Here is a 26,744-nt window from a genome sequence, read left to right on the forward strand (position 1 = left end):
GGCTCCTGGGGCTAGGGTCCTTTCCCCAAGGTCGCTCAGCCCCAGAGCACAAGAACGGGGAGCTGAACTGTGGTCTGTTAACCCCAAAGCTCAGGGCTTTCCTCCTGCTGTGGTTGCTCACTGTCCGATCACCTCGGGGTCTGCTGTGGGCTAGAGCCCTGTCCCTAGAAAGACGGGGACAGGTGGGGACACACAGAGCCTGTGATTCCAGGAACTTCCCACACCCCCAGCTAGGAACACACCTGTCCCACCCACAAGCCCCTCTTACCGATGGGCCTGGAGCATATTGGAGACACTCAGCAAGCCCTCCCCACCGACCCCCCCCCCCCGCCCCCGCGCCCCGACCGAGCAGAGGGGGCCCTCCAGCTGCTGCAGCACGAGGAGGGAACTCCCAGCCCACACACTCAGGCAGCGAACTGCGGTGTTCTCTCTCTGTACGCCTGTGAAAAGAATTGTAACCCTCTCCCCTTCTTCCTCCTAATGGCAGAATGTTCAGTCTGTCCCTGTCCCCAACACTGTCATTTCTAACTTTAAGCTTTAGAGTCCCACCCCGGCAGCACCACTGTGGGAGCTTGTCCTGGGGGGAAGCGCTGATGGTCCAGGCACCGCCACTCGCTGCAGCAAACAACCTCCACGGTCCTCCCAGGACAGGGGGCGGGAGAGCCGGTCCTCTGGTGGCCCAGGAGCCCGGAGGGGCGGCCCTCCCCGGGGCCACGCAGGGCCGCGTACAGGAGCGCGGACGCTGCTGCAGATCACGCCGGCCACCCGTGGGTGAGAGGACGCAGCCCCCAGCCTCTCCCTCACCCCGTGACCCCCTGCGTGGGCCTAGCTCAATCCCGCGGACGTCCACACAGCTCAGCTCAACCAGGCTTGGCCGCTCCCCGTCCTTCCCTTCAGCCCTGAGCCCCAGCACCGACCCTCTCTGCACGGCCTGTGCCCTTGGTCCTGGGGCCCAGCACAGGGGCCAGCAGCCTTTCGTGCCAGCCCCCAGCTCTGCCATCTCCCCAGGGGGGCCGCTGCTCTGAGGAGGGGGCCGCCCAGACCCTCCCATCTCTGGGGCCCCAGCACCATCTCCTCGGTGGCCCTTGGGGGCCTTGTCATCTCCACGTCAGAAATGGCCCAAGGAAGCCCCTCCCCGCACCCCTCCCCAGGGCAGCTCCCTTCCTAGGATCCCTGAAAATCTGGAGGAGAGGGGGAGGGGCAGGGTGTCCTGGCTAGGCCCGTGCACACCTCCTTCCAAACCTTTCTAGGCCCTCATCTTAGCCAAGAACTGGACATTGTTCTCCGACTCTGCTGCCGCGCGGCTGCGGGCTCCCCGACCCACCACTGCAGGTGAGGTCCCGCCCGAGCTCAGAAACAGGCCCCCCACCGGTCACCGTCCCTGTCCCGGTGGCCAGTTTCAGACCTTTACCCACATGATTCAGTCAGTCCAGCGGAGGCCCAGGGAGGGACGCGGACCCACGCAAGGTCCCAGGGGAGGGGGCAGGAGTGAGGGGTCCGGCCTCAAAGCCAGGCTCTGGGGCCCCGTCCTGTGTACGGTGAACAGCGCCGGCAGGCAGCACCCCGAGGCCGGAGGCCGATGTCCGAGTTTTCCCGCAGACTGCCCAGCTCCTCCTCGTCCCGCTGCCCCCACCTGCCAGGAAGCATCCCAGCGACCCGGCGGACCCCACCGCCCCTTTCGGGGTCGCCACACGGGGATCGCCACCAACAGCTCCTGCGTGGAACTCTCACTCGTGTCCCCAGAACTCACGGCCACTCAGAGCCCTGGAATGCGTCCTCACTTGGCAGGACGGCCTTTGCGGACGACGTGGGATGGGGTCAGGCGGGCCCCAGTCCCGGAACGGCCGACCTCATGGCAAGGACAGGGTGAGGGGCATAGGCACAGACTGGGGTGCGGCACCTCCAAGCCTGGGCTGCCGAGGGCGCCAGCAGAGCGGGGAGAGGCCGGGGAGAGGCTCTGCTGGAGTCCCGGAGGGGGCGCGGTGCTGCTGCTGCCCGACCTCCCTCGATGAAACGATGACCTTGTGCGCTTCATGCCCCCCATTCTGTGGTGCTTTGCTCCAGCCTCCTTCAGGAACCTCTACACAGTGGGAGGGGGGCTTTCTGGGATCCAGAGGAAGCCCCCTGTTCTCCCTGCCCCGCGTCCAGCCGTCCTCCGCGCCCTGTGTGCCTGCCGCCCAAGGGGACACCCGTGCTTGTACTTCGGTGCCCTGGGTGCTCTCCGTCCTCGGTCCCTCTCCCATGTCTGCTTCGGGTCAGTCGCCTGTGACAACGACAGGACAGTCCTCAGGGCGGGAATGTCTCTCCTGCCCCGAGACTGGGCTTCTGGAGGACAGGAGTCAGGGACCCCCTCAGCGGGCCCTCGTCTGTCTGGGCAGGGCCCGGGCAGGGAGGTCAGCGGGGAGACAGCCAGCCGGGGCTGGTGGGGCAGACGGTGAGCTCGGCAAGGCTGCAGGCTGCGGGCCGTGGGGGCAGCAGCCGTGGGGGGTCTGGCGCACCTGGGGCCGGGATCCCCTTCTGCTCCAGCGCCGCCTGCAGGGCCAGGGAGGACCGTTGGGGGGGCAGCAGCCCGGAGCCCGGGGCCAGGCTTCCGGTAGATTTGCATCAGAAAGAACACGGCTCCATTGAAATTCTCCTCGCCTCCAGCGAAACAAAACCGCGAAGAAAAGTGAAGTTTTCATCCTGAGCAACTTCACCACCAGGAGCAGGCGCGGTCTGAGCTTCTGAAAATAGAGAGGAAATGGGCCTCATGGGGCTGCCCCGGTCACCGCCTCCCAGCCTGGGGCCCGCCCCCACTGCCCACTCAAGGGCAGCCTCCCGCCCCGTGGGACACCCGCCGCAGAGGCCACGCAGCTCTGGAGCTGGACGCGGCCACCCCGGAGGAGCCCAGCATGCCGGACAGTGTGGGGGCCCCGCAGGCCAGCGGGCCCGCCCCAGAAAGCTCGGCCGCCAGGTGAGCCCGCCGTCAGGCCGGTGTCCGTGCTCTGGGCGGGGGGCTCTGTCCTGGGGTCCTGGGGCAGCTCTGCTCTCTAAGCCTCGGCCTCCCCATCTGGGAAACGGAAAGAAGGGTCCGGACGGTCCGTGGGATGAGCGCCGGCTAGGACGGGAGTCCTTTGAGCTGTTCCTTAGGTTCCCCCGGGGTGTGAGCCAGGGGCTGCAGTGGAATGCGGGAAGGACCCCTCAGTCCTTCAGAGCCTTCCCTATCTCCCCACGGGCCCTTGGCACATGGAGTCGATAAGAGGCGAGGACAGGGAGACCTCGGGCTGGCGGTGTGACCTTGCACGTCCCTGCCCCTCTCTGGGCTGCGGCCTCCCCGAAGCCCCGGCGCTGTGTGTTCTAACAACCCGCGATTCAGAGGAATCAGACACTGGCTGGCACCCACGCAGACCCAGGCCCTGTCCGCCCAAGGAGCGGGGGCTCCTGAGAAGAAGGGACCCAGTCCCGGCCACAGAGCGCTCAGCCAGGAGGCAGGAGAGGGCAGACATCTCCAGACGTTGTGCTCGGTGCCCAGAAGGGGCGCCGGCCCCTGGGGAGGGAGAGACTAATAACTGGGGGTGCCGGCCGGTGAAAAGACACGCAGAAAGTCGGGGACTTCAGGGATGGGAGAGGTCCGGGCGCCCACTGTGTAGGATCCGAGGGGGACGAAGGGGAGCTGCCAGGTCTGAGCTCCAGCGGGACCGGCCGCTATTCTAACGAGAGAGGGTAGGAGAACAGGACGAATGTTAACGAGCCTCAGAGACAGAGGCCCCTACAAGGGCTGGGCCCTGGGTCTCCAGGGAACCCTCCAGAAGTGGGGGGGGTCCTTGCCCGCAAGTCCACAAGTGCAGGAGGTCCGGCATCCCTCCCTGGACATAGGCCGTATCCCGAGGGTCAGTAGGCCCCTTGAGGTGGCTGGTGGAGCAGCCTCACCCAGGGGTAGCTTCTGGACGTCTCTGCACACGGGTCGTCCCGGCACCAGCCTCCATCCTGGGAGCAATGCGCTCATAGGCAGGCCTCAAAAGCTCACCCTTTGACAGGAAGCGCCAGGCTCTGCTGGTTCTCTGGGTTCCCCATGCCCGCGGACAAGCAGTTGGGGTTGGGGGGGGTGTCAGGAGCCCAGGGTTTTCTGAGGTTCGCTGAGAAGGTCCATGGGGACAGGGGTGGCCAAGGGTCCTGTGCACTCACTGGGGCCCAGCCTCTCTGGAGGGGCTGGGGAACAGGGTCTGCAGAGGCTGAGCCTGGTTTGTAGACACCAGGAAAGGGAGGCCATCAGACAGGGACAGAGCCCCCGTCGGGGAAAGAGGGCTAAAAGCGCAGTTACAGGACCTGCCCCTCTGCCTTCTTGCTTGGAGGCTCTGGGTAAGTCGTCTGGCCTCTCTGAGCCTCAATCCAACCCTTCGTGCCCACGAAGACGGACCCTGACCCCCGCAGATCCCGTAGGCTGGAGAGGATGGCCTGGTTCCGGAAGCAGAAAGCCATCTCCCAGGCACAGGGGACGCCCTGGCAACGCGGGGAACTCTCTTAGTGGTTCGGGGGATGCTGGTGGCAGGGGATCTTGGGTTCCCACCACGCTCTGCTCCGGACCTACTCTGACCCTGGGCAAGTCTGGCTGGCAGAGCCTCCGTTCCCCCGTCCGTCCAGTGATTGTGAGACCGCGAGACCGCGGGCCAGCTCTCCTCCAGTAGCCCGAGAGGGGACTTATCTGCCCACCCTGCTCTCAGGACTACAGAGGGGACGACTGGAGGTCAGAGGGGGGGAAGGAACTGAGAGCCAGAGGAGGGCTGGCGCACCAGCCAGACTGACGAGAATTCCCTTCTGTGCCAAGCTGATGGCAGGGCTGGCGCTGGGCAGGGTTGAAGGGAAGGAGCCAGACTCAGGCCGGCAGAGCTAGAAGCCGCGGGGCCGGAGCAGGGTCCCCTTGAGACCAAGGTGGGAGCCATGCCGGATGTCGGGAGCACCACTGGGTGTGTGCAGAGCCCCTGTTCCAGTCTCTGTCTGGTACAGAGAGCAGCTGTCTGAGGCTGAAGAAGCCCATCTTGGAGGAAAGCCTTCAAAGGAACCGGGAAAAGCAGCCATTCTGGGGCTGGGAGGTCGTGGATGCCCAGGGGGCAGGCAAGGGCACCGCCAGGACTGAAGGTGTGGGTGAGGGCAAGTCAAGGGCCTCGTTAGACCGGTCAGAACGGGCCGGGCTAACTTCTAGGTCTGGACGGGCTGGTGTGGCCAGATGAGGGGTGGCCGGAGCAGCTGGCCCTGAGGAGCCCAGAGAGCACAGAAGCAGAGGAGAGCCCAGGACGGGGGGGAGAGGAAGCTGGCGGGGTGGGCTGGAGGCTGGAGGCCAGAGATGGGAGCCTGCAGGGCGAGTCTGGTCCAGGGAAGGACAGTGAGCAGACCACACTCGCCCTGGGCTCCCAACTGCCCCCTGCCGGCAGGGCCCACCCAAAGACTGGGTGCAGAGAGATGGCCCGCGGGAGCCAGGGACGTGAGGCAGGCAGGGCCCCAGCAAGCCTGGGGCAGGAGGCTGTTCTCCCTGACGGAGCTTCCCAAGGAGGACAAGGGGTGAGCTCCCCATCTCTGCGCTGGGTAAGCCTAGGAGGAACAGTTAAAATGCAAATACTAGGGGAAGGATACAGGCCTTCGAAACAAGGGAGGGCTACCCAGTACCTCCAGGTTCTCCCCGGCCTCCTCCGTGCTCCCCTGTGTACGAAACACGGCTAGGGCGGGGCGTTCGGTTCGTTGTCGTGGCATCTTCGTTGCTTTTCTCTGCTTTCCCAAACACACGTTCACTTATGCAAAATCATTCATCACTGACGACGTCAGGCCCTGTGCTGAGCCCGGCAGAGTCATCACGGAAAACCAGGCAGGCTCTTGACCTGAGGAGCGAGTTTACATCCATGCCACGAAGACCCACATCACACTGTAATTGTGCAATGACCTACGGACTTGTCATTGCGAACGTGCCACGGAGGGACTCGGGAATGGGGGGAGAGGATGAGCAATGACACCAAACACTACTCGAAAACGGCTAAACTGGCACATTTGTGTGACATATGTTTTATCGCAATAAAAATTGTCTTTAAATTGTTGGTAATATTTTTAAGGAAATTATGGATAGCACATAACAGATGTCCAGGCTAGGCTCGACAACCCCTTAGGAGAAGCAACACCTGAGCTGAGATCTTAGGTGTCGAGGAAGGGGTGATTAGGGGAGCTTTCTAGGAAAAAGTCACAGCACATGCAAAGGCCCTGAGACGGGAAGGAGCTCAGAGTGTTTGAGAGTGTGCAAGGCCAGTGGGCACAGGCAGAGAGCTTGGGAGTCTACGTGCCCCCTGGAAGGCTGGTGCAGATGCCAATAGTCCCTGGGCAAAGGGCACATCGGTAGAGTCAGAGTCCCCGGTCCCGGACATCTGAATACAGATCCGGATGCCTTTGGGATGCAGGTCAGCCCAGGCCAGCTCTGGGTCCTTGCAGGGGGTGCCAAGCTGTTGGCTGGGGACGCCAGAACCTAAGCTGGCCTAGAGTCAGGACACTGGGCCCAAAGCTGACTTAATCTGTCCCCACGCAAGCCCTCGAATGGTAGACCCTCAGGTCACTGGGGTTTTTTTTTAGGTCACTGAGTCTAACCTGCTCCATCAGAATGTTCATAAATTATCAACCTACCCTGACTTGGAAACTCCAGTGATAGGGAACTCACGACTTCTTTGTCCCTGCAAAAGATGTGGTTTCATTTAGAGAAATCCCTGCATCACTCTCTCCTCCCAGGCAGTCCTGGCCCCTTGCAAGGGAGCCGGTGAGGGACACTTGAGGTCAGGGCTAGGATGGTGCTTTGAAAACCGTGAAGGTCATGGCCATGGGAGGGCCAAGCAGCTGTGAACTAGACTTTACATATGCAGAACCTAATAGGTTGCGTCCTGTATTAATGGAAGGAAGTTGTTTATAGAGTGCGACGCACAAAGGCGAGTAGAACTTGATCAGTGGGCTCGGCGACACGGTAGAAACACCGAAGGTTTCATCATCCCAGAACGTTCTCCTACTCCCCGACAGTCCGCCCTCGCCCACTCTTACTTACGTCAGCAGCCCGTGGGAACAGACCCTGCTCTGGCAATTTCTGGACGTCCTGTTAATGGGTCACACAGCAGGTGCCTGTTCCCTCCTCCCTGTGAGACTCACCCTGTGGCTAAGTGTTTCTGCCACTCACCCTTCTGCGCTGCGGGGTGAACGCTGCTCCGCGCTCTTCCACACTTGGATTATCCTCTCTTCCGGACATTTGGGCTGTTTCCAGATTGAGGATTTTATGAACAGAGCTGTAAGGAACATTCTTGCCGAGCGTGTTTTGTGACAGGCGTATTTGTTTTCTTGGCTCAACTCCTGGGATCCTACTGCCGGCTCCGGAGGGGGTGGGAGGCTGGGGGGGGGGGGATGTTTGAAGAAGCCACCAGACTTGTCTCCTCGGAGTCGGGTCGTGCCGTCCGCGCTGGCGTGCTCCGCCATCCCGCATCTCTGCCGGTGCTGGGGCACTGTTCTTCGCGAGCCACTCTGCGGGGTGAGTGGTGGAGTCTCCCTGGGGGTTTGGTGTTCGTTGCCCTGCTAATGGGGTTGAGCCTGCTTCCAAGTGCCGACGGGCCGTTTCTCCACATTCTGTTGTGAGGTCTGTTCACATCTCCAGCCCATTTCGTAACTGCACTTAGCCCTTTTGCTCTTGTTTGTCGAGATTCTTTCTACGTTCTGGACATCAGCCCCTCATTAGATACAGGGCGTGCCAATATTTTCTCCCACCTTATGGCTTATTTTCCCTTTTGCAATGCTGTCTTGATGAAAAAACGTCTTCTATTTGATAAAATAGTCTCCTTGGGGCGCCTGGGTGGCTCGGTGGGTTAAGCCGCTGCCTTCGGCTCAGGTCACAATCTCAGGGCCCTGGGATCAAGTCCCGCATCGGGCTCACTGCTCAGCGGGGAGCCTGCTTCCCCTTCTCTCACCACCTGCCTCTCTGCCTGATTGTGATCTCTCTCTCTGTCAAATAAATAAATAATATCTTTTTTTTTTCTTTTATGGTTGGAGACACTGATCATTTTAGCTTTTACATTGATGTATATGATCTGTGTCAAATTAATATTTTTCCACACATTGATTCAAGTGCCCTTTGTCAAAAATATTTTTTTTTCACTATTAAGCTGCCAAGTCTCCTTTGTAAAAAAAAAAAAAAAGAAAGAAAGAAAGAAAGAAAAAGAAAAAAATCATTTGACCATATGCGTGTGGGCCTTTTTCTGGACTTTCTTCCCGGAGCCAGTCTTCCATCCTGATGTTCCTACCATATTGTCTCCTTTGCCCTGGCTGCATTGTAAGTCTTAAAACCAGGCAGTTTTGGTCCCCCTTGTGGTTCTTTCCTCCTGCTTGGGCAACGGCCAGTGCCGTTGGCGGCCTCTAAGTTGTTCTAGGACTCTTGCCTCCGGATTCTGTGCAATGGCCACCTCTGGGTGTGCGCTGAGCTAGTGACTCATCTCTAACAAGTGGAGAATCGCAGAAGCCGTGGGATTTCGCTTCAGAAGTTGGGTCACAAAAGGCTCATGCTTTCACCTTCATTTTCTTGCTCGTTCTGAGGGAGAGGCCCCTGTGGCAAGGGCCGAGGGAGACCTCTGGCCAAGAACGAGAGAGCTGAGGCCCTCAGCCCAATGATCTGCCAGGGACCAAACACGAGCAAAGACAGGAGTAAGCTTGGAAGCCGGTCCTCCCCCAGTCAAACCTCCAGATGAGACACAGCCTGGAGGACAGTTTGACTGTGGCCTGTGCGAAGCTTCGAGCCAGAGGCAACTGCAAAGCCACACCAGACTCCTGACCCACGGCAGCTCTGAGGTTATCAGTGCTTAAGTGACTGCATTTTAGGATGCTTGTTATGTAACGATAAATGACTAACACACTCACTGCTTTGTGTCCACACACAAAATTTAGAATCATCTTGTCAGTCTCTGCAGAAAAAGGCCGTTGGAACTTTGATAGGGAATGAGGGAGACTCTTCTGATCCATGAACATAGTCTGTATTTTCATTTATTTAGGTCTCTGATTCCTCTTATCTGTGATTTGTAATTTTCAGTGTAGATTTCTTGCACACTTTTTCTTCCATTTGTTCCTAAGAATTGTATGGCTTTTGATGCTATGTAAATGTATTTCACACTTAATTGTCCAACATTTATTGTTGGTAGATAGTAAAACAATTGATTTTTTAAATTATTGACCTTTGTGATCTTACTAAATTCTTTTATTAATTCTAGTAACTTTTTGGGGAGGCCCTCCCTAGGATTTTTTATTTGCAAAGTTTTGTTATCTGTTAATAAAGATAGCTGTATGCTGTATTTCTTCCTTTCCAGTCATTATGTCTTTAAGTTTTCTTATCTTATCGCACGGGCTAGAACCTCCAATGGAACTTATGTAGAGGGGACATCCTTCCCTGTTCCTGACATCATTGGCATTTCCAGTGTCCTTCATTCCTATCTGGAGATTTATGGTCCTGGTGCAATCCCCGTCAGCCTCAAACCAATAACGATTATTTATTATTTTTCATGGTTTCCATGGGTCACAAGCAGCTTAGCAGAGGGGCTCTGACTCAGGGTCTCTGGAGGTCATAGTCAAGGTATCAGTCAGCCAGGTGCCAGATATCTGGACTTGGAGGACCTGCTGAAAACTGTATTTGTTTCCTGTGGACATTGTGACAGGTCACCACAAACCTGGTGGCTTCAGACAGCAGACATTTATTCTGAAGTTCTGGAAGTCACACTTTCATGGGGCTCAAGTCAAGGTGTCCGCAGGGTTGTGACCCCCTCCAGAGGCTCTCAGAGAGATTCTGTCCCTCAGCTACCCATCGTCCAGCATTTGTCCTTGACCTGGGGCTTCACCACTCCAATCTCTGCTTCTGTGGTCACACGGACTGTCTCCTATGTGTGTCTCCCTCTGCCTGGCTCTTGTAAGCATACAGGGGACTGCGGTTAGGGCCCACCTGGAGGGTCCAGGTCAATCTCCCTGTCTTAAGATCCTTAATTTAATCATGTCCGCAAAATTCCCTTTTGTCATATAAGGTAATAGTCACATGTTCCAGAGACTAAGAGATGGATATTTTGGGGGGACAGTTTTTAATTTACCACATTGGTTGTTGGCCAAAGACTTTAATTATGCCAGTGGACCTCTCTGTCGGCTTCTTGAGAGATAACGCCCAGAAGAAGCAAATCTATAGAGTAAGAGTAGGTTAACAGTTGCTTAGGGTTGGGGGGCTTGAGTCGAAATGGAAGGTAACTGCTAAGAGGTTCAGGGTTTCTTCTGGAGATGACAAAAATGTTCTCAAAATGACCATGATGATGACGGCACAACTGTGAAAATATTAAAAATTATTGAATTTTACAGTTCAAATGGTTGCTTCTTCTGGACATTTTATGTCAGTGAACTCGTGTATCATCTACCGTGAAAGGCTTCTTTCACTAATCCTGCTTTCGTGATTCAGCCACGTCGTGCTGTGTGGCCGTGCTCGTTCAGTGGATGGCCAGCTCACATTCCAGTGCAGGGAAGCGCCCCATTCTGCTCGCCCTCTCACCAGCTGGAGGACATTTGGGTTGTTTTCACTCAATGGCCGCAGTTCATGACGCTGCCAGGAACACATGCTCAGGGATTTATCAGGACATGTTTGTATTTCCCTCAGGTGTCTATGTGGGGGTAGAGCCGCTGGGTCATAGGAGGACTCTGAGGACCCGCCAGACTGTTCCCTATGGTGGCTACACCCCCCCCCCCGAGTCCCCAGCAGCTGTGTGCAGGGGCTCTGATGCCTCCCACCCACTCAGCACTCCTCCTCATCTCTCCGACTACAGCCGTCCAGGAGCGGGATGGATTGTCTCCTGGTTTTGATTTCCTGACGGCTGGCTGTGCTGAGCGCCCCTGCGTGTAGCTGTTGTCCACCCGTGCATCTTGCAGAAATGTCCACTGAAACACTTTGCCTGGTTTTAATCAGGTTACTTGTCATCTTGTTGAGTTGTAAGGGTTCTTTGTATATTCTGCATGTAATTCTCTTAGCAGAAATATAATTTGCAAATGTTTTCTCCCATTTTGCAGGTTATCTCTTTGCTTTATTGATGCTGTCCTTGAAGCACAAGAAGGCTTAATTTTGATGTAGTCCAATTTATGTGTTTTTCTCTTGCTGCTTCTGCTCTTGACATCGTGTCTCAGAAGGCTGTGCCTAACCCCAGGCCTCATAGACTTCGATTTTCTTCTAATGGTTAAAGTTTTAGCTCTTACTGTTAAGACTTTGACTTTAATTTTTTTGAGTATGGTGGGGTCCAACTTCATTCTTCTGCATGTGGATATCCAGCTGTCCCAGAGCTATTTGTTGAAAAGACTATTTTTCCCCTACCGAATGGTCTTGGTGACCTCGTTGGAAACCAGTAGACAGTATATGCAAACTTGAGTTCTGGACTCCATGTTCTGCTCCCTTTATCCACACACGTATCCTTGCACTGCACTGCGTTGTCTAAATGACTATAGATGTGTAGTGTGGTTTGAAATCAAGAGGTGTGAATCCTTCAGCTTTGCTCTTTTTCAATATTGTTTTGACTATTCTGGGGCTTTTGAATTTTCGTAGAAACTTTAGACCAGCTTGTTGATTTCTGAAAACTAAGTCATCTGGGATTTTGATAGGGATTATGTTGACCTGTAGATCAGTTTGGTGGGGGGCGGGGGTGGAATTGTCATCTTAATATTAAATCTCTTGATCTTAAGATGACTTTCCATTTGTTTAGATCTTAATTTCTTTCAACAATGTTTTGTTATGTTTAATTTTTAAAAACCTTTTTTTCTCCCTATTCTTTTGATTGAATAATTTCTACTGTTCTGTCTTCAAGTTCACAACGTTTTTCTGATGGTCTCAAATCTGCTGTTAAATCTCATCTGCTGGGCTTTTCATTCAGAGATTGTACTTCCCTTATACTTTCCATTTTCATGGGCAACCCTCCGTTATTCATCAATGATGTCGCTATTTTTTCTTTCAATCATCAAACATGTGTTAGGAACTGCGTTAAAGTCCTGGCACGCTCATCTCAACATCTGTGTCAGATACAAGTTTGTTTCTGTTGACTGCCTTTTTCCCTCAATTTTGGCTCAAATTTCTTGCTTTTTCGGATGTCTGGTCATTTTTTGTTATATGCTAGATATTGTTATGATAGGTTGGGAGTATGTTGATTCAAAGGGTTTAAATCTGCAGGAGCGTCAGCTGGTGGGTTTAAATCTGCAGGGCTCTGCCTTTCTGAGTCAGTCACTCCTAAGAGTTCCCATGTTGCTGGCTGTGTGCAGCGGCCCCAGAGCCTGGCAGACACCCAGCCACGTTCGGGCAGTGTGTACGGTGCTTGAGAGTTTGAAGTCTGGAGTCAGACTACCTGGCTTTGAATCCCAAATATTCTGATCACCAGCTGCATCAGCTTCAGCACTTCAGCTCTCTGTGCTTCCATAACCCATATGATGCAGATTAGAATTCAGTACCTACTTCACAAGACTGTGGGTATAATTGAGTGACTTTGCACATGTAAAACGACTGGAGCAGCACCTGCCATATGCTAAGGGCTCAGGACATGTTAGTTTGAACTTTTAAAAAAGTGAAATGAGGGGCACCTGGGTGGCTCAGTGGGTTAAGCCTCTGCCTTCGGCTCAGGTCATGATCTCAGGGTCCTGGGATAGAGTCATGTATCGGGCTCTCTGCTTGGTGGGAAGCCAGCTTCCCCCTCTCCCACTCCTCCTGCTTGTGTTCCCTCCCTCGCTCTTTGTCAAATAAATAAATAAAATCTTTTAAAAGAAGAAGAAGAAGAAGAAGAAGAGCAGTGGACACTAGTGACAGGGACAGGAAGTGCCCTCGTCGGCCGTCTGAGGGCTGCCTCTGTTCACGTCTGTACAAGGTGTAGAGAGAACAGCCTGACATGTGGAGCCACATAAATGCTAGCTACCGGCTATTTACATAAAATTATTATTTCTGCCGGCTTTCCCTCTGCCCCCTCTGGGCTAGGGGCCTGGTAACACCCAATCTGGCAGCCTTGTCCCTGCCCGAGGCAGCTGAATTCCGGCCCAGATGCCAGATCACCCTTCACCGGTGCAAGGCGGGCCCAGAGAGGACCAAGGACTCACCCACGATCACCCATCCGGGGCAGGCCCCAAGCTAGAAGCCACAGGGCTCAGTGTCCAGAACACTTTGTCTTGGGCAGGACGGGAATGCCTCCCGGCTCAGTCTGGGTTTTGCAAGAGAGCCTGACGATGGACAAGTTCATCCCCATGCAAGCCTGTGAGCTTTGTCCCGACAGGGCTGGAGACTCTGGGTGTGGCCAGAGCTGGGTTAGAACCCAGCTGGCCGGCCTCACCCAACATGGCAGAAGCCAAGCACGCCACTCCCCAAACACACCTCTGTGGGGGCCTTGCCCTGGGGACTCAGTCCCCAGGTGCCTGCCACAAATATGTTCCTTCTAGTGGGTGTGGCAAACTTGGCTTAGACCACTCGTGCCCTGGGTCCCCCAGGAGCTGGTCTGTCACGGGGTCTCAGCTGCCTCCCCTCGGAACACATCCTTCGTCTCTGGCCAAATAGACGCATCCTGTCTCCTTGCCAACTGTCTCCTTTAATTTCGCTGCGCCGGCCCCCCACCCAGCCTGGGTTTGGTGCCCCAGTGACCCTGAATGCTCCTCCATTCACGGACGGTCCCCGGACTGCCGTCACCTCTCAGCCTTCGAGGCACGAGCCAGGCTGGCTGGCTCCCTCGGCCCCCAGACCCCCCACACAGGGGAGGTACTGAACCACTCCCCGAGGTAGAAGGGGGAATCCTCTTGGTGCTGTCAGTCCTGGGGAAGGGTCAGATCATTTCCAAGGAATATGGGCTTCATTAGAATTTTTACTTCATGGTAGACGGTTATGCTTAACAAAACAACACCCAGCCTCTAGACTGCATGCTCTGGGAGGGGGTTAGCTAGAGCGGCTCCAGAGGGTCCCTCCCAGAGGGCTTCCTGGAGGAGGAGGAGTCTGGAGAACAGGAGGCAGGCCAGTTTGTGGATTTTGCAAGGGGATGGAAAGTGAAGACGATGTATCTCCCAAGCCACCCTGATCCCAGAAGGAGCCTCTCGGCCTCCTCGTCTGTTTAGGAACTGCTGTAGATCCAGCTGTCCGGGGGGGTGCCGAGGCCTGGGCATGGGGTAGCTGCCAGCCCTTGAACGGAGGCGATCTCTGATGCCATCCCCCACCCCACCCACAGCCATGCCCAGCGCCAACTCTAATCATTAACACCACCAGCGCGAAGCCCTCGGCCCTCAGCGGGCATCATCCATGTCCTGGGGACAGAGGAGGCCTGCATTCCTTCCTGGGGTTCGTGGGGGCTGGGAACCCTTTCAAAGCACGGATGGGGGGGTGAGGAGGGGGCTTCTGGCAGGTTCTCAAAGGAGCACCTAACCCATGGGAGGCTCAGGGCTAGTGCCCCAGACCCAAACTGTCAGGGTGTCCTGAGGCCGCTGTGGGCGTGCATGGCCAGGAAAAGGGAACTTGAAGGAACTGGAATTTGGTGAAAGGCAGAATTTTCTTGAAGTTGGTCCACTGGCATTGGCATACCAGCTTCCTGGGGCCGTCTGGGGGGTATCTGCCATCTGACTGGGTTCAGGCCCTTGGAACAACCGGTGTCCTGCCCCTGGACCCTCCGAAGGGACTTACAATGCCCTCAACACCCAGCGGGGCTCTGCATGTCTTCACCTCCCCCAGAGGCAGTCCAGATCCTGAAGCCGTAGCTTGCAAGTGATGAGTAAAGGTGGGGACCTCCCGGGCTGGAAGGGCAGCTGGGAGGAGTTTCCAAGGAGCGGGGTCCTGGTGTTCGAAGGTTTGGGCTTGATGTGACAATCCTGCCAAGTCCCGGGGGGGAGAAGCAGAGGGGGCACAAGAGGGCAAAAGGGCACAGGGCAGGACGCTGGCTGCCGCGGCACAGGGACCCTCCCAAGGCAGAGGTGAGGGAGCAGGGGACTGTTTCATGACGCAGAGGATGAGTAAATGTAGCACCCATTGTGTCCTGGTTCACGGAGACCCGGGGTCCCATCCCTGTTCTGCCTCTGGCTGGGCACACGACGTCGACCCCGTCCCAGGCTCTCCAGACCTCTGTGCTGCCTCGCCCAGAGCTCGGAGCTCTCCACGAAGCCTCCGCTGCAGGGCTGGGAGACTGCAAGGGGAAGGCACACCGGGGCTGCTGGACACCGGGCGTGCATTTAGTACAGAAAAGTTAAAAAGTCAAAACCAAACCAAAAGTCAAGCTTGTACCCTGCCGCTGGGGCCCGGGTCGGCTTCAGGAGCAGTGCCCAGCCGAGGGCGGCACCAGCAGACTGGCTCCCCAACCCACACCGGCGGGGCCCTCTTCCTCGCCTGTTCCCCGTCCTCTTGTGTAAGGCTCGCAGGTGGGCAGCTGGGCCTGTGCCAGGTGGGTCAGAGGTGTCTGGGGACACACCTCACCCACAGCCCCGGGGCAGGCTGGGGCGGGTCCCCACGCATGCCCGGCCCCCCTGCCTCATTACCTGGAGCTCAGGCAGCACCAGCTCCCACACTGGGAGCCTTAGCCGGCGGCGCGCAGGGAACACCGAGCCCTGTCCCTGCCTCTGCCTCGGGGAGGCAGGTAAGCCCCCTGTGGGGCTGGACCTGGGGCTGCCTCCACGGGGTTTTCGGCCCGGAACCTGGGATCCTGAGAGAGCCGCGGGGGTCCAACCGACCTTTGAGGTGAGACAGGCCATATGGACTAAGGAGAAGCAGGGACATGGACCACCGTGTGGGGGGGTCAGAGAGGCCCCGAGGAAGCGGCTCTCTGCAGGGCTGGTGAGCCTGGCTTCCGCCGCCGCGGTGGGGACAGTGGGATCTGGAGGAGGAGCTGCTCCTCTCCCAGCCCGGGCCTTTTAGGATTCGGGGAATGTCTGGGCAAGGCCCTGAACTGGAAATCCTCTGCTGAGTTTCCGGAGATAAGGTCTCCCGCTTGCACTCCGGGCGGAGAGAGGTGGGAACGGGAAGAGGAATAGGGAAGGCAGCCAGGGCGGGTGGCGGGAGGCGCAGGAGTCCCGGGGACCCGGTGGGTTTGCTCGTCCTGGTCAGCGCCGCCTGGCCCTGGGAAGAGAAACTGGAGCCCGAAGGCGAATCAGTGCTGTTCTCGATACAATCAGGTGTGTGGGCTCAGCAGGCGGCAGACTACAGTCAGGTGCCCGGCCCCAGGAGCCGGTGAGTCCTGCCTAGCAGGGAGGGCACCCGCGTCCTCACCCAGCCCGGCCGCGGGCCGTGACGCACGCTGTGTCTCTGTTGCAGGGCGGTTTGGTGGAGCGAGGCCTCTCTGGGGCTGATGCGTCCCCTGAGGTCCCCACTCTCTCCTGGGGGAGCTCGAGGGGCACAGCCGCCCCACGGGGACCACGCCAGAGATGCTCCTGCTCAGGTCTGCCAGCTCCGCCCTGAGGACCGTGTAAGGAACCAGGACCCCACCCTCCTGCCAGAGACAGTCCCCGCACGGCACGGCACGGCGCCTGGACCCCCAGGCCTGGGCTTGGCGCCTTTCTTTCCGCTGAGTCACCCTCCCAATCCCATCAAAGAACTTTCTCCTCCTTTCTCCCGGGAAGACCCCTGGCAGCCCCCCAGCAATACGGGAGAGCGGCTGAGCGCACGAGGCACTTTGCAGGGTCCCGTAGCCTCACCACAGATGCAGGGCTGGCCCAGGACCCCGAGGCTCAGAGAGGGACGGTGACTTGCCCAGGGTCACACAGCCAGCGGAGCTGAGCCCAGACAGGCCGGTTCTGATGAACCTTAGAAAGCATTTCTTGAACACATGTTGCATATGGCCCAGTGGCTCGGCTGTTGAAAGTGGAAAGGGAAGAGTGACCGAGTCGGAGGAGGCGGACCCGCATCCAGGAGGGGCTCCCATGGAAAACCAGGGTTCCTCTTGGCTTGTGGGTCTCACACATGGTGATAACTCGGGATGCTTACTGAGCTCCAGCTGTGTACCTCAGGGCCTCTCAAGGCCGGAGGACAGACAGACTCATGGAGCTTACCAAGTTGCGAGTGGCCTTCAAGGCCCAAACCGGAGTGTCCAAAGGCCGTGAGAGTGAGAAGGTGTTGGGGGCAATCCCTGAGGGCTTCCTGAAGGAGGAGCTGAATGAGGCCCAGTAAGCTCTGTCTTCATAGGGTTCGCTTCAGCTCCTGGGGCAGGACAGGAGGACAGAGGAGAGTTGACCAGAGACGGTTGAGAGAGGAAGTGCGGGCTCTCACAGCCCCCTCTGCCTGTCCCACAAACCTCGAATATACCTTCAGTATATTACCACACATCAGCCCTTCAAGAGCTTCCTCGCCCCAGGGCGACCGGGCCGCTGCTAAGGACATTTGGTTTCTGTGCCGGCGGCGTGAGGCCAGGTGCTGATGGGGTGCGTGCGCGCAGGAGGGGGTCTAGCTTGCCAGAGGGACAGGAATACTGTGTTCGTCCGTTCCCTTGGACAGGCTCTGGTCATGATCACGGTGGACCCACCTCGCCTGCTGGTCCCTTGCCGGACCCCGGGGCTGCCCAGAGCAGCAGCAGGAGTCCAAGGGCCCCCGTGCGTGGGAGGGTCAGAGCCGTCCCAGTGGCTGCCTTCAGAGGACGCTGTGGAAGCCGGGTCCCCAGGCAGAAGAGGCTGGTTCGGTGCGCTTGGCTCTCCCGGCCCCCAGGACGGCTGCAGACAGGCCAGCAAAATGGGGGCGAGGTGGGGCTGGAGCCCGTCCCGGTAGCGGCAGGAGCAGGAGTGAGGAGGACCACTGGAGCCTCCACTGCGGCACCCCCGCCCGGACACGGGGCAGTGGCCACACAGGGAGGGCTTGGCCCCTGTATCACACAGCATGGCTCCCTTCCCTTCCGTGCTTCGAGCGGGCCAGGACGTCAGGGAGGTCCTGCAAAATCTGTTTCCGAAGGGGTTGGGCGAGGGTGACAACCCCTTCCAGGGGCCAAGATCCAGCAAGGGCAAGGCCACGCCTTCCTCGCCCAGGAGACAGGACGCTGCCCTCTCCCAACAAGGCATTCAGCATTCTGCAGGCTCTGGGCCATGCGCAGGGGGAGCGAGGTGTCCCCGTCACAATCCCCCAGGACGGAGCTGGACGGCAGCGCGTCTGAGCCGCCAGAGCCCGGCCCATGCGTGGGGCTGCCAGGTGCTCGGGAAAGGGCCCCACACAGAAGCAGAAACCGGAAGCTCTATCAGGTGCAGGACAGGCTGTCTGTACCCTTGGTGGTGGGCATTTTTTTTTTTTTTTTTTAGGATTTTATTTATTTATTTGACAGAGATCATAGGCAGGCCGAGAGAGAGGAAGGGAAGCAGGCTCCCCGCTGAGCAGAGAGCCCGATACGGGGCTCGATCCCAGGACCCTGGGATCACGACCTGAGCGGAAGGCAGAGGCTTAACCCACTGAGCCACCCAGGCACTTCAGTGGTGGGCATTTAAAGCAGACTGTGCCGGTGGTGGGCAGCCTACACGAATCTGGCCGTGGGGAGTCCAGAGGCCCGTGGCTGTAGGCCCCGGGTTTGCCCCTAGGGTGGCCTCACCCGCCCTTTGAGGACACGGCCAGGAGAGTGTGGGCCCCGTACCAAGTTCACCGTGCCTGCTCAGGAGCTCCCAACGGGGGACCCTCGGCCCGTGCCTGTGCATGTCCCGCATCCACCCACTATTTGCGGTGTCTGTGCCCAGAGTTCGGGGGCCTTTTGGTACCAGCATGGCTGTCTCTGTCCCAAAGCAGACGCAGCATCCACTCTGTGACCCGAGAGGGTAATGGTGGTGGCCAATGACCCAAAGTCAGCAGGAAAAGTCCCACGTGCTCAGACCCTCCTAGCACAGGGGCCCCTGGCCCCAGACAGAGGGGACTTGCTCACAAAGTTCCCAGGAAGGGGACCACCTTGGCCCCCACCCAGCCCCCTCTTTCCTGGCCCCTCCCTTCATAACCTCCTGATGTCTTTCGCTTTAAAACCTATCCCAGGTTCTTAAGCAGACTGCTGCCAGGTGGGCCTGGGTGCGTTCAGAAACTTAGTTTGAACCTGCAGAACCAGCAAGGAGTAAGGCCGAATGTGACAAGCAGGTAACTGGCGCAACAGCCTGGGAAACGGGCACGGATGGGACCAGCCCCACCCTGACAGACAGACGAGACTCCCTGGAGCCAGGGTCCTGCCCTCAGGGCTGCCATGACCAGCTACACAGGTTGCACACTGCACAAATCCAGTAGGCTCTGTTTACATACTGATGCGTGTGAAATATGCCCCTGGAGCTGAGTGAGGTTATAGCCCTGGTTGACCCTGGTGCGTGTACTGAACTCCATCCACTCATCACCCAGGACACTGAGGTCTGGCCAGTTGAACCCTGAGGAGGAATGGTGCTGAGGTTCTGTCGATTGACAACAGAGACCCCATAACCCCTTAGGCCGTCCAGCTGGAAATGGAGATCCATTGTCCACAGCCACCATGCCTGAGCCCCAGATCTCTCTCGCCCCACACCTGTCCTCTCCCTGGAGGAGTAGGCGAGGGTCTCCCCACAGGTGCCCCGGGGGCGGGGAGGTCCTTGCTGGGGCCCGCACGGGACGCGTGGAAGCCCTAGGAATGTCCTCAGCTCCAGTCTGAGCTTGTAAGCATGAGTGTGTCCGACGCCTGAGGCCCAGGGGTCTGGGCGTGAGCAGGAGGGGCTCTCATGAAGTCGTGCCCAGAATCGGCCAGTGCTGGACCCCCACCCAGCCTTTCCTTGTCCAGATGGGGACACTGAGTCCAGACAGAGCTGTGCCCTTGCCCAGAGTCACACAATCCAGAGCAGAGCAGGGCTGAGCGCTGAGAAACCACGGTGGGGGGCTGGGGGGGGCGAGGTCAGCCCTGCAGCTGCTGCGCTCTTGTCCCCAACCCCCACCGGGAGGCAGGGACGCCCGTGTCACTCCCGGTGCCCAGATGTGTGCTGGGCGAGCACCAGGAAGCCAGGCTGGGCCCGAGGGTCTCACGTTGTTTCTCCCCTCCCCGCCAGCTCCCTGACTGATGCACGGAAGCTCTCCAAGGAGTCCCTAAGCCGTGCTCTCACGCTCTCATCCCCGGAAGAGAAGGATGCCCAGCTGGATGGCTCAGGTGAGCCGGGGGGTGGTGGGGGGACCGCGGGCTGTGCCGGGGTGCTGGGGGACTGCGGCAGAGCCCGGGCAGAGGCGAGCTCGGGGAGCCACAGGACGAGACTTTGGGGGCCGGATCTGGTGGAAATCCTGCTGGTCGCCACGTCCCCAGGAGCCCCATCACACCCCTTTTCTTATGGCCACGTCAGGGCCCAGCACAAGAGAAGGCAGTGACTGGTGGGGAGGACAGAGACAGGGGGGCGGCCGGGGACTCTAGACGGTTCGAGGTCCCGAGCAGCAGCCTGGATGCCTGGGGTGTGGGGCCGCCGGGGCCTGGAAGGGGGCGGAGTCTGTGGGAGGCTCGCAAAGACCTTCTCCCACAGCTGCCCAGGGAGGGCGCAGAGCTATCATTTACCCCGAAGAGTCATCCCAATGACAGTAGCCACGTAGCTTCGCTCATTTTTATTGGCTGTGTGACAACATTGTAGCAGAAGCGCAGGTCAGAGGTAAACAGAACCAGGAAGCGCCTGGTGCGCAGATGGCCGTCTCCAGGTCCTGCGCGGTCCCTGGGGCAGTGCCATCCTGTGTCACCTGCCCCTGAGCTCCTGGGAGCAGCCAGGCGTGACCCCGAGGCTGCCCCCTTGCGTGGGTGTTGGGGTGCAGGCTTTTGAACTCGGGGCATCTTTTGCAGAATGTTCTTAAATTTGGGTCTGCCTGGTGTCTTCCTCGTGCTCAGACTAGGTCTGGGATTTGGGGAGCAAGTGGAACTAGCTGGGGAGGCCATTTCTTTCTTTCTTTCTTTTTTTTTTTTTTTAAGATTTTATTTATTTATTTGAGAGTTGGAGAGAGATCCCAAGTAGGCAGAGCGGCAGGCGGGGGATGGGGTGGGGGCAGGCCTCCTGCTGGGCAGAGAGCCCGATGCAGGGCTCGATCCCAGGACCCTGAGATCATGACCTGAGCCGAAGGCAGAAGCTTTATTCACTGAGCCACCCAGGCGCCCCTGGGAGGCCATTTCTTCTGGTCTCCGCACAGGACCGAGGGGAGGGCAGAGCCAGCAACAAGTGGAGGGGAAGCCCGGGCCCCCTCCCCCAGATTTCTTCTGGCTGGGCTTTCCGGGTCGGAGGACTGAGGAGTGTCAAGGCAAAGTCACCATGTGTGCTAGAAGAGATGCCAAGAGGCGTAAGGAGAGCATACGCCTCGGGGCAGAGGCGATGTTGGCAGGGCCAGGGGTGCTGTCCGGCCCGTCGGGAGCCCCACAGGCCCGGCACGTGGGTCGTGCTCTGCCAGCCTGTCCTGTACAGCCCCAGGGCCTCTGGGGTGTGGCCACAGTGGGATCCGAGTCCCGCAGGGACCGAGTGCCCGCCACGCGCCCGCCTGGTGCCGGGGCCGGGCCCTCTTGCTCTCGGGACTGCCCAGCAAGTCCCAGCTCTGTGGAGCGTGTAGTAGACGTTTTGTCTGGGCCCGGAGCTGTCGTGTCTGATGTTGTTTCGGAGTATAGGGGAGGTTGATGGGGTCAAGAAAGAACCCTTGAAATTTCTTTGGTGCAAAATGTGGTCGTATTAAAGCTCGGCGACAGGCCCCGTGGGCAGAAAGAGCCGCCCCAGGGCTGAGAGGCTGATGGTCCGTTTGTGCCCGTGGCCCAGAGCTGCCCCTGCCTGTCCCGCCACCCCCACCCCACCACGACTGAGGGGGCGCGTGTTCAAACCCGGGGAAGGAGGGGGAAGTAGCCTTGCAGCTGTCTGTCCAAAAGCGCTCTCCATAGGACTGGGAGACGGTCGTGGGGAGGGGCTGGGGGGCGGGGGGTTCAGTCCTCCTTCTCCACCCGCCTGCCCCGGAGAACACGGGGTGCGTGCTCAGCTTTGTGCCGAGGGGTTCGCCGTCCCGCATGTTACCTTCAGAGAGCGGTGTGGAGCTCATTCCCACGTGACAGAGGAAACCAGGCTCCGAGAGGTTCTGTGACGGTCTCGTCACGCCGCTAGTAGGACGTGGAAGTCTTCACAGGCCACGCTGCGTCTTGGGGCCCCGGGGAGCATGGCCCCCTCTGGGCCCACCAGCCCCCACCTCCCTTCCAGTTCTCCTCTGAGCCGCAGCCCCCCTGGGGAGTTCAGGGGAGTCTTGTTTTCCTGTCACTTGCCACCGGGGCCTCTGTGAGTTCCCAGAAGCAGGAGGGCCCTCGAGCCCCTGTCCCCAGGCCAGGCTCTGAGCTGGGAGGCAGGCCCCCTGAGTCGGGCCTGCGAGCTGCTGGAGTCTGGCCTCCACACAAAGGCAGCCGTGTGCCAGGCCCTGGAGATGCAGTTCTTTCTAGTTCTTTCCAGCGGAGCATGAACTCCAGCTGGAGCAGGGCAAGGCCAAGACCATGGGAAGGGGAGGGGGTCCAGGGAGAGCAGCTGCTCGGGAGGGGACCGGCAGAGGGGCTGGCCAGAGCCGGGTCCCCACGCCCACTCTTCTGGAGGACTCCCACACCCCCGGGGAGCTCTGAGCCCCATGAGGCCTGTGGTTGGGTCGAGGGCTGTACGGGGCCTCCTTGTACGGCTGCTCTTGGCTGGGAGGAGGCAGATACCACCCTGGTCCTGGGACGCTCACAGCCTGAGGCAGGGGAGCCCCCACCCCACGGTCACTTCTGCCTCTGGCGGGGGAGGGGTGGGGAAGGACAGACGTCCCCGAGAACAGGGCAGATGCGTGCAGGCAGCGCCTGACCAGTGGGAACCTCAGCCTCACCAGCCTGGAAGAGAGGGGACCCTTGTGCGAACTTCCCTGACCACGGGTCCAGCTCTGTGGAGCGTGCAGTAGACGTTTTGTCTGGGCCCGGAGCTGTCGTGTCTGATGTTGTTTCGGAGTATAGGGGAGGTTGATGGGGTCAAGAAAGAACCCTTGAAATTTCTTTGGTGCAAAATGTGGTCGTATTAAAGCTCGGCGACAGGCCCCGTGGGCAGAAAGAGCCGCCCCAGGGCTGAGAGGCTGATGGTCCGTTTGTGCCCGTGGCCCAGAGCTGCCCCTGCCTGTCCCGCCACCCTCCACCCCACCACGACTGAGGGGGCGCGTGTTCAAAGGAGGGGCTGGGAGGCTGGGCTCCTGCCCGAATCGACAAGAAAACTGCCTTGGGCCCCTGGGGGCCAGCCACAGGGTTGCCCCTGAAGAGGGTGCCGGCAGAGGGAAGCCGGGCTCCGCGGGGCAGGTGGAGACTGGCTCCGGGCTCCGAGCGTCTCCAGCACACGCCCACCACCAGGCAGGCAAAGCCCATCTCAGCGACCCCACTGAGTGGTCCAGGCCTGGACGAGTGGCATCCTGGGGTGGAACAGGAAGGTGGGACAGTGACCCCAGAGGCCGTCAATCTAGTCCGTCCCGATTGTCATTCAGGTGGGGCAACCGAGGCCCGGGGGGGGGATGGGGTCTGCCCAGGCTCTCCCTGCTGAGTGGCCACAAGCCCGAGCTCATAACCTTTGGGTAAGAAGGTTGCGGAGTGGCCAGCAGGTGGAGGGGGTCTCAGACACAGAGGAGCCAAAATCACATTCTAGGACATTCTGTACAAGGTCTGGAGAAGCTGTTCTGTCCCAGGCAGGCCTTGTCCTTATCTTGAGTTGTGTTCTGAGGCCACCATGACCTCTTTCCCTTAAACATCCCCACGAGGGCCTGGCATGGGTCTGAGCAGGGTCCAAGGGCTGAAGCAAAGGGTCCCTGTGCACAGAGGGAGCGTCTGTGGCCCTGTCCCGCCCCCTCCAAGCCCGAGTCCAGGCCCCGTCCAACACCCGCCCCCGGCTAGGCTGACCTCGACAGCAGAGATTTGGGGGCCCAGAGCTGGAAGGAGCAGCTCGGAGGCAGATCTGTCCCAGGCCCGAAGCCCCGCCTCCCCACCTGCCCACCCCAGGCCCACGCATCCCTCCAACTGTACAATAGGCTCCTTCTCAGTCATCCCCACAGACGGTGGTAAACAGCCCCGGGCTTCTCCTCCCCCACCGCCCTCGCGCTTGCCCAGTGTTTTCTCCTTCCCAGCCAGTTCAGAGTGATTTCCTCTGCTGCTCAGAAGCCTTTATCCCAGAGCCTCAAGGACAGCAGCTCCCAGCCCCCCGGCCACCCCCAGCATAATGGGTGATTGATAAGACACAGGCTGGGTCAGGCCAAGACCAGTGACCCCATGAGCAAGAGGAGGCGAGCAGAGGGGGACCGGGCCTTGGGAAAGCCCATCCCGGGCACTCGGCTGGCATTCTCTCCTGTGCACTGGGGGGTTGGCTGCCGGCCGCAGCCTGTCTGCTAGCTGGGCTGATCGAGGCGACCGGGGACCTTGGCTGGGTTGCGGCTGTATTCTTGGCTGCTCCTGGAGCCGTGAGCTTGGTGGGGCATGCGGATCTGCGTCCCTGCCCAACATCCGGGTTGGGGGGCGAGGACGCTTTAAAGGGCAGGCAACTCGGGGATTCGGGCTGGCTCCGTTGGTGGGGCATGGCACTCTTGATCTCAGGGGCGTGAGTTCAAGCCCCACGTTGGGCATGGAGCCTACTTAAAATAAAAAATAATAGACAGAAAAGAAAGGGCTAAAGGGGCCTGGCAACCCGACCTGATTTCGGTCTCCGCAGTCACCGCGGACACTGCCCCTGGAGCGGCGGGCTGAGCAGCCCCGCCAGCTCACGGGCCCTCCTCCCTGCTTCGGTCTGATAGGGGGCCCGGCTCCTCCCCCAACACCATCCCCAAGGGAAGGGACCATGGACCCCCACGCCTACACCCCCTTCAGCTGCCAGGACTGACTGCGGTCTGGCCCTACTGTTGCCCTGAGCTGCTGTGACCCTGGCCACCCCGGCCCCCTGTAAGGAAGCTCTCTCAGGCCGCCAGTGTGCTGTGTGTGGGAACCCCAGCCGCTTCTCCACGGAGGCTCTGTCCCCATCCACGATGGACGCCACAGGATTAGCTTTACCTCGTTGGCGAATGTTTGCGGCGAGCATGGTGGTTGCACGGGCTCAGGTCTGTCTGGAGAGAAGGAGGGAAGGTTCCGGAGGTGCCCGCTGTGTCGGTTCTGGGTGTGGATCTGAGAGGCAGCCCGTTTCCCCTCCACCTGCAAGCTGACCCCACGTCCCCCTGGATGTCGTCCACGGGCATTTCTGTGTCATTAAACTCTTCAGATGCCTTGTTCCTGTGACTGCTCGGCATCTGCGGTGTGGCTCCCGCGATGCATGCGCCCGTCCCTGCTGGGACACGGGGTCAGTCCCAGGGACCGTGCTCAGAGCAGAGCCACGGACAGATGGGTCTCTGGACTCGCAGGCTCCGGACCCTGCTCTGGTTGCTCGAGCCCGTCCGGCAAGTGTGGCTGCTGCTCCGAGGGGACTCCTTTCCAAAGCCCTTTGGTGTATCTGGCTGACTGTCCCCAGGGAGGTCGCACCGACTCCCACTCCCACATGGCCCAGGGCCCGAGCCAGTCCTGAGCGGGGTCGGCAGGGCTGGCGCTGTCTTTGCTGCTGCCTCACACGGGGAGAGGCCCCGGGCAGGAGGCTGGTGGGCCGATGAGTGGACACGGCTCCACCTGGGGGGTCGTCGCGACCACAGGCCAGGCAGGAGGAAGTGAAAGCGGAGGGATGGGAAGTAATAGATGCCGTGGCTCCGGCGCCCACGGCCGCCGCTGCGCACACTCCACCTGCCACTGGCCTCTCTAGGCTCCCCACCTGCCGCGGCCCAGGCCTGCCACACGTGCGCTGCGTGAGAAAGGCTCCCACGGCACGGGGACCCCATGGGCCTGGTCCAGGGCATGAGACTCCGGAGTTCCTGCGGCCAAGGTGCAGGGCTGGGGTCCAAGGCTCGTTGCTTTGTGGGCCCGCCAGCCCCGCCCCCGACGGCTCTGCCCACCTTGCTTCATCCAGAGGTGTGTCCTCTTCGGACAGAGGAGGGGTCGGGAGAGGGAGCGGCGTGAGCAGAGGCCCAAAGGGGGGCCCGTGTGCACATGCGAAGACAACGGGGAGCGTGAGGCCCTCCCAGGCTTGGAGAGTCCCGTGTCTTCCTTCATTCCGTCCCCAAGCCCACGGGCGCTCAGCGGCGGGCACCAGAGGCCATGGCCCCTGAGCTGTGGCAGGCTCCCGGGCACGCGGGACGGAGGTTCACGGGGCCGCCTAGGCCAGCCCCGACTCGGTGGGCCAGCCTCTCTGGGTACTTGGGCAGGAAGCTGACTTGCACCACCGTCAGGCCACGCCGGTGACCGGAGGACGGAGGCCTGGGTGCCCTAGACACATGGTGGTTCGGTCCCGCCTCCCTGGGACGGGGAGGGGACAGAAGCGAGCTCCGTCCTCCCCGAAGGCCCCCTGACCTCCGCTCTGGGTCTGGCTTCCGCACACAGGCCCCAGGGAGGAGTCAAACCTGCTTTCGAGGCCTCCAGCTGTGGAGAGGCGGGACCCTCAGCAAGGCCCAGCGGGCCCCGGCCCCAGCGTTCAAGCAGCAGTGGTTCTTGGGACAGGAAATGCAAGAGCCATGCGCCCCAGTGCGAGTCCCAGGCATAGAGGCATGGATGGGGGGATTGGGGACTAGGAGTTGCTCTGACTGACCAGAAGGGGAGTGTGCGCTAAGGTCACAGAGGGCCTTCAGCAGAGGCCACAGCGTGGAAACCGCCCTGTGGACAAGGTCAGACCTGGGCTCCAGAAGGTCACTCCAGGAGCTGCAGAATGTGGGAAGGGGCATTGGAGGCCACTGCCCACCGCTCCTGGGC

The 26,744-nt window shown here is 59.5% G+C and overlaps 1 protein-coding gene across 3 annotated transcripts in view; it reads left to right on the forward strand.

The window, feature by feature from the left end:
• Positions 1-2,706: 2,706 nt before the first annotated feature.
• Positions 2,707-26,744, forward strand: part of ACSBG1 (acyl-CoA synthetase bubblegum family member 1) — a 41,237-nt gene continuing 17,199 nt past the window's right edge. The window contains exons 1-4 of one of the 3 annotated variants that reach the window (XM_045067141.1): positions 15,550-15,721; positions 16,295-16,445; positions 18,971-19,069; positions 19,993-20,090. In XM_045067141.1, the coding sequence (XP_044923076.1) occupies positions 16,405-16,445; positions 18,971-19,069; positions 19,993-20,090 (238 nt within the window). In that variant the 5' untranslated portion in view covers positions 15,550-15,721; positions 16,295-16,404. Of the gene's footprint in view, positions 2,954-15,549; positions 15,722-16,294; positions 16,446-18,970; positions 19,070-19,992; positions 20,091-26,744 lie in introns of those variants that run through there. The other 2 variants (XM_045067140.1, XM_045067142.1) reach the window with 2 other exon arrangements.

This window comes from Mustela putorius, unplaced genomic scaffold (assembly GCF_011764305.1).
Source record: "Mustela putorius furo isolate JIRA1106 unplaced genomic scaffold, ASM1176430v1.1 tig00003875_pilon_pilon_pilon, whole genome shotgun sequence".
NCBI classification, from domain to species: Eukaryota; Metazoa; Chordata; class Mammalia; order Carnivora; family Mustelidae; genus Mustela; species Mustela putorius.